Source organism: Pteropus vampyrus, unplaced genomic scaffold (genome assembly GCF_000151845.1).
Source record: "Pteropus vampyrus isolate Shadow unplaced genomic scaffold, Pvam_2.0 Scaffold274, whole genome shotgun sequence".
Classification (NCBI taxonomy): domain Eukaryota; kingdom Metazoa; phylum Chordata; class Mammalia; order Chiroptera; family Pteropodidae; genus Pteropus; species Pteropus vampyrus.
The window spans coordinates 201837-208747 of NW_011889055.1; the positions used below are offsets into that span (position 1 = coordinate 201837).

Here is a 6911-nt window from a genome sequence, read left to right on the forward strand (position 1 = left end):
CGGATGTAGTTGACCTTGTTAAGTTACGTCTGATTCCTCGAGGCAGCCGCCGTGTGTCTGAGGGGCGGGCGTCTGGGTTCTCGGGCACGGTGCGCATGCTGGCGCCCGGGCTCAGAGGAGCGCTGCCCCGCACGCGTGGAGGGAGGCAGTGCTCGCCTGCCGCTGGTCCTGTGCTTCCTGCCGCTGCCGGGACCGCATTACGGCGAAAGCTCTACGCGCCCATCGGCACCCAGCCGGTCCCTTGCCGTAGTGCACTGCGCTCGGCTCGGCGGCTTGGCTTGCCAGGACTTGGCTTCATCTTCAGAGGAGGGTGACGTGCGCGTCAGGCTGTTCAGAGGGGCCGGTCCCGGGGAAGGGGTGCTCGCGCGTGCTGTTCAGATGGCGGCAGCGAGACGCTGCTCCTCGAAACGGGCACGTCCGTCCCCGGCAGCGCAGGGACCGTGGAGCTCCCTCCTCTGCCCACGGGGCCCCTCGTCGCCACCCGCCGTGTGCTGACGACTCCTTTTCCCACACTCTGCAGGCTGGGGCGAGCCCTGGGCGGAGCCCCCCACGCCAGCCACCACTGTGGATAACGGCACTTCTGCGTGGGGCAGGCCCGTGGACAGTGGCCCTAGCTGGGGGGACCCCGTTGCCGCGGCATCCAGCACACCCGCGTGGGGCTCCAGCTCTGCTGCTCCGCAAGGCCTCGGCAAGCCCGGTGAGTCACGGGCACCCCCAGGAGCCCTCGCGGCACTGGGCGTCTCTCGTCATCGCTGAGTAACCGGACGACGTCGGCGCCGCCATTGCTCGGGTCCCCACGTGTTGTCTCGTGGGTGCTTCTCGCCATCTAGGTCCTGCCACCTGTGACACGGTTCTTTTTTTATCTTTCTGAATTTCCCTCTCTTTCTCGTTTTCCTTAGAACTGTAACTACTAATGATTTGCATATACTTCAGCAAATCTAAATTATATTTTGCCAAATTAGATTATATGGAAATAACCAAGCACCTTTCAGGCTTTCCAACACGAGAGACTGAATGTGACAGCCACAGCGGCACGTACCCAAACTGGCTGGCTCAGGCTCCAGGGGACCCCCTAAACGTTATAGAGAATGAGCACAGTTCAAGGGGGCGCCTAACACTCAGGCAGATGATGTCACAGCCTCACGGGCTGCGTGCGGGACACCGCACAGGACTTGCGAAGGCCGAGCGGAGAGAAGGGAGCTTGCTGCTTGTGACTGGCACCGCTCCTTGGCCACCCTCCTTGAAAACGTACCTCAAAACGACCTCTCCCGAATCCCACGCACTCTGTGCCCTGTGCATCGCCCTGCAGGCAGTAGCACCGCCGCCGCCCCGCCTGGCGCGCGCAGCCCGGGAGATGTTCGGTGGCACGTTAACAGGAATAGCTCCTGTTTAGTGGGCTGACTCGGCGTGCGGTGTCTGCTCCTGCCCTGCGAATCTGGGAAACAGAAGTGGGCGCCTCGGCCGCCCCCTCACCCTGCCCCCAGTGCACGCGCGTCCTCCAGAAGGAATTGTTTTTGTTCGAGTGTTTTTTTTTTATCACAAACCCACGCTCAGGGCCCAAATCTATGCAAGATGGCTGGTGCGGCGACGACATGCCGCTGCCCGCAAGCCGCCCCCCAGGCTGGGAGGAGGAGGAGGACGTGGAGATTGGGATGTGGACTGGTAACTCATCTCAAGAGCTTAACTCATCTTTGAACTGGCCGCCGTACACTAAGAAGATGTCGTCCAAGGTAAACATTGCAGGGGAAGAGCCCTTGGAACTTAGGGCTCCACAGGTAGTCCGCCCACAGGAAGCGGGGCCCTTCCCGGTCCTGCCCGCACGGCCCTCAGCACCTGAGGCTGAGCCCCCTGTGTGGGGCATGAGACATGAAGTTTCCTGTCTCCCCACCTCTCCCGCCGGGGCTTCCTCTCCCTCCCTGCACCGGGGCTGCCTGGGGTACCCCTGCCGGGGTGTCTGGGTGGGAAGAAGATGGGACAGTCCCCACGTTGACTCCCTCCGCCCACTGCCCCTTCACGACCCACTCCACCTGCTCACCCCGAGTCCCGACCTCTCCTGTGCCCAGTCACCCTCCTCCACCCACCTTCTCTGTCCCTTCCCCGTCCCAAAAGGCCCTGTGCCAAACACCCCTAGGAACGCACCGGGCTCGGTTTTGTGTCTGTGTGGACGGCCTCGTTCCCAGCCCTGGCCACACATCGGAACCACGGCATTTGTAACAAGGGCGGCCGCCCGCACCCCAGGCCTCCCGGGGCTCCTGCCACAGAGCCAGTGTGACAGCCGCAGGCCTAGCGCGTGGGCTTCCTCACAGGTGGTGCCGGATGCTGGGGTCTGGTCCTCCTGAGCACCGTTTTCCAGCGCGGGCCCCGTCCCCCAGGTCGTTCCGACGCAGCCCCACCCAGTTTGAGAGGGCCTAGGCATTGAGTGGCCAGTGGCTCACCTAGCCCCCTGCCAGTGTCCCTTTTAATCCTGGGATTCTAAGCCTGGCGCCTCCCGTTTTTATTTTTAAAATGTTTCCATTTTGCTGAAGTTGCCTAATGCCTCACCATCCATGGTGTCCCGTATTGTCACGTGAGATTTGGTCCTTGTGACCGTCGGAGGTGGAAGCCTGGTGGACCTGAGCCTGGAGGAAGCGGGGTCCTGCCAGCCGCCTGGCCAGTTGGCGACAGCAGGACTTCTGCTTACCTTGCAGCCCGGCCCCACGCCCCTCCCACCGACTGTGCGGTGATGTGACTTTGTCTTTTCTTGCAGGGTCTGAGTGGCAAGAAAAGGAGGCGGGAGAGGGTACGTAGCCTCTTCATTCTCCCCCTTTGTCCCCCCGCGGGCACGGCCCTCTCTGCTGGGGGCCAGGCGCTGTGCTCGGTGCTGGGGCTCCAGGGACCCTCAGCGGGAAGCAGGAGCACCTCGGGCCCAGCGTCTGGAACAGGGCACGAGGGGCTCCAGGCAGCATCAGCGTGAGTGCGGGACACGCCTGGGCGGGGTATGCTCAGGAGGGTAGAAGCCCGATGGAACCAAAGAGTAGAATTCCTGGAAAGAAATGGCGGGCACGGCCCTGCAATGCCCACCCAAGCCCCCGGCCAGCTCAGAGCCGGAGGGGCCCCAGCTTCAGCACCGCGGGGCTCTGTGCTCTTGGCAGCGCAAACTGACCGTTCAGAACACGTCACCCTGTGGACACACGCTGTTCTCCTGTGCAGAGCACACAGCGTCACTCAGTTGTGGGTTAAGCTGGTTTCCCGGGACTAACCTGAGAACCTAGTGGCTATGTTTACTGTGTTTGGTGTGAGGCTCCCACAAAGCCACATCGTAACCAACCGCTCCGAACACAGCCCTTGCTGGTGGGCTGCCGAGGCCCTGCGCCTGCCCCCCCGTGCCGATGGCCCCGCACACCCTGGCCGTGCCAGGGGACCGGGGCAAGGAGTGGAAACCGCGTCATCGGTGTTTGATCGCTAGCGGCTCTGTTAAGAGCTGGTCGGAGGAGAAATTGGCTAAACGTGAGGGCTGGGAATTGTCTCAGAGCGTATCAGTCTGTCGCACGCCCACGTGAACAGAGGCGGCCACGGCGTTTTCCGCTCTTTTCCTTCGCGAAGGGGGTGATGAAGGGCGGCAGCAAGCAGGAGGACGCGTGGATGACCCCGTTCGTCAAGCAGTTCTCCAGCGTCGGTTTCTCGGTGAGTGACTTTCCCGGCAGCCCCCGCCCCCCCTCCGCCCCCCGAACGCTGGTTTGCGGATCTTCCCTAATCTCATTTTTTTTGTTGTTTTCTTAGCAAATTATCTTTGAGTCCTTAGGAATAAGCTCGACGTTAGAGTAAGACTGGCCATAAAGTCTTTGTTTTTATGGTTTGAGCTGTAAACATGATCCCGTAGCCTAACTGAGAAAGAACATTCTCGTTAGGCAGGGACAGATGATCTTCTGTGACCCTCTTCAGTTTCACCAGTCGTGGCACATAAAGCCATTTTCATTTTTGTTTTCGTCGATAAGCTGAGGTCTGCTAACGTGCTGCTTTTTCTCAACTTCAGAGAGACTCGCCAGAAGAAAACACACAGAGCAATAAGACGGACCTTTCCGGAGGTGAGAAGGGACGAGGTCAGCTTGGGCTCGCATTCACCCTTGGACAGCCGTGTCTGACACGGCCTGCTGGAAGGACACTGGCCTTAGACTGGGAGGGGCCCTGGGTTCCTGCTGCAGTCTACCTGTCAGGTGCCAGTCACTGCAGAGCTCGCCACCGTGACGCCACCACCGGCTGCAGTAGAGCCCTGTGAGGAACGACCTGGCCAGGTCTGGGGTGCAGCCTCAGCTCGGGGACCGGTGTGCGCGAAGGCCCAGGTACGGGGCGGCCGTGCGGAGCCATACTGGAGAAGCGGCAGGTGGTTCCAGGTAGTGGAATGGGGAGGAGCTGGTCCTGATGGTGGCGATGTGGCGATGGGGGAGGTGGCCGAGGCGAGGCTGCCCGACCCGGGAGACACTGTGTCGCATGGAGCTTGGGGCGGGGACTTCATCCTGAAAGCGTGCGGTTAGCGGATTCTCAGCGCGAGAGTGACACGGCTGGGATTTATGTTTCAGGAAAACAGTTTTGGTTATAGTTGGAAGGCAGCTGAGGACAGACAAAGGCACCAAACACAGCAGGCCCATGAGATAGAGACCGGCTGCCGCATTGGGCAAGGCCCGTAGGAGCACCACACTGGGACCGGGCGGGAGGCGCTAGCCCAGTGGGGTGCGGGGCTTGGGGTCAAGGGAAGGTTGAACCAGTTTGTCCGGGGTGCAGCGAGTGTCAATACGGGGCTGGCCTTTCTGCCTGGGCCAGTCAGAGCCAGAGTGGCAGCTTGGAGCCAGCCGCTCAGGAGCTGGAGCAGGGCAAGTGCAGTGTCAAGGTCAGAGTCAGGACGGTCGGCCTGTCGGAGGGAAGGGGAAGGGTGAGGATTCCAGAGAGCACAGGAAGGGCAGACAGTGGGGGCCAGTGCTCGCCTCAGGCCCGCAGTACCCCAGGGGACCAGGCTGGGGCAGTTCCCGCTCCCTCTGCTGACCCCTCTGCGGACGGCTCAGGGCTACCGGGCGGAGGAGAGACACAGCAAGGACTTCAGGAAGCCAGCCACACTTCTAAACTGTGCCTGCTCTAAGAGTCCTTTGTTAAAGATTTCTCCTCTCCCGCTTGCTTGCCCCAGCGGCGGCGGGGAGGGGGAGTGTCGGCTGGTGGCGGCAGCAGGCGTCTTCAGGAAGGACAGCAGTTGCAGAGGCCAGGCGGGCCGGGGAGGTGGAGGGCGCAGCTTCAGGGCGGTGTGGCGGGGAAGATGGAGCTGCCACCTCGATCCCCACGAGGGAGGGAGCTGGGGGAGGGCCTGGTCTCCCCGTGCATTCGGGGGCTACGCATATTCGCAGGCAGTAAGACGTGGGACTGAGCGCAGGAGGGAAGTCAAAGACTTGTCTCTGAGGCGCAGCGCGTGGGAGTGACCGCAGACGCCTTGCTGGGGGAGCACGTCTGGAGGAGGGGGTGTCACTCACTCAGCCTCTCGGAGTTTGGGCTCAGTAAGCCTAGGAATACCCCAGCATCGAGGAAACACGAAGAGGCCAGCTCAGCTAGGGGCCAGAATGGGCATCGGTCAGCGCAGGGGCAGAGAGCAGCATCCCCGGCAGAGACTCGCTGGGGGCCGGGGTGGGTAGCTCGCGGGCCAGCTATTTTAAGCAGCGGAGACTTTGCAGGCCGGGGCTTTCCGTGAGGGGTCGTGTTTGTTGCAGAGAAGCCAGACGAGGGGCCCGGCGTCCGGCTTCCCCGTCTGCTGGCAGAGGACGGCAGTTACAGGCGTCACGCCCGGCACAAGCGTCCGGGCAGCGCTGGGGATGCAGGGAGCTCTTACGGGGTGGCGGTGTGTCATGCTGCTGCTTTTCTGGTATTGGAAACTGTGCTCTCGTGAACTGAGCAGAAGAGAGATGACCAGAGCTGTGTTCACCTTCCGTTTGCGAGTCTGTTTCAAGTTAACCGATCGGGGGAAACAGTGGTATCTGCCAAACGCACCTGTACTCAGGACGAGTGCGAGGCCTGCCAGAGGCCGGAGCGTCCCCATTCCCACGTCCTTGCGGGGCAGACGTCACTCCCGTTTGGGAGCATTTTCTTTGCACTGCAATGTGTCCAAAAGCAAGCCCTTGGTGCTGACAGTGCGGTGTCCTGCATTTATTAGGGATGCTACAGGACAAACGGGTGGAGATAGACAAGCACGGCCTGAACATCGGCGATTACAACCGCGCGGTCGGCAAAGGCCCCGGCCCTCGGCCTCAGGCCCCCAAAGACGCCCCCGTGGAGCGCAGCCCTTACTTCGACAAGGTGAGTGGCTGGGCCCGTCTCGCCCGTGCGGCCGACACGCCGTGCTCGGCCACACACCTGCTCATCAGCGCGTCAGGGTGCTTAGCGCACAGTCGCAGCCAGCGCCACGTTCTCCTGCCACGTCTCTGCTTCCTTGTCCTTTCGTGTCTCAGTGGAGCGTGGGGATTGCATTTCCGTTTTCCTCCTGATCCCGCAAAATGTGTTCGGTTCTCTTCACGCACTCTAGAATTAACACTAATCCGACCTCTTCTGTTTTCTGCCTGTGTCCTGTCGGTGCCGGAATGTCCTGTGACTTCTCTCTGTCCCGCCCGGCTCTCCCCCCACCCCCGCACCTGTCTGCTTGGTCTGCACACCTGTCTGTCCGTCCCATCAGGACAGCGCTGTGGCAGATGAGCCCCCGAGCTTGCCGTTTCTGTCCGGTCCGAGCGTGAAGCTCCCGCCTCCCAGTAGCGCAGTGCCCGGGCAGGCCCTTGGCCCCGTAGCGGGGCTGGGCACGCAGACCTTGGGCTCTGTCAGACAGGTGAGTGCGTGCGCTCTGCCGAGTGGCGGCGGCAGCAGTGAGGGCTCTCGTGCGCGTGCCGCGGCGCCGAGCCCGGCGGCCG

At 62.0% G+C, this 6911-nt stretch overlaps 1 protein-coding gene across 1 annotated transcript in view; it reads left to right on the forward strand.

Moving 5' to 3' along the window:
- TNRC6A (trinucleotide repeat containing 6A) overlaps positions 1 to 6911 on the forward strand; it is a 71206-nt gene that overhangs the window by 50178 nt on the left and 14117 nt on the right. Inside the window, exons 5-11 of the mRNA XM_023520630.1 lie at positions 499 to 697; positions 1555 to 1730; positions 2747 to 2779; positions 3583 to 3663; positions 4013 to 4064; positions 6167 to 6309; positions 6683 to 6907. Coding sequence (XP_023376398.1) covers positions 499 to 697; positions 1555 to 1730; positions 2747 to 2779; positions 3583 to 3663; positions 4013 to 4064; positions 6167 to 6309; positions 6683 to 6907 — 909 coding nt within the window. The remainder of the gene's footprint in view (positions 1 to 498; positions 698 to 1554; positions 1731 to 2746; positions 2780 to 3582; positions 3664 to 4012; positions 4065 to 6166; positions 6310 to 6682; positions 6908 to 6911) is intronic.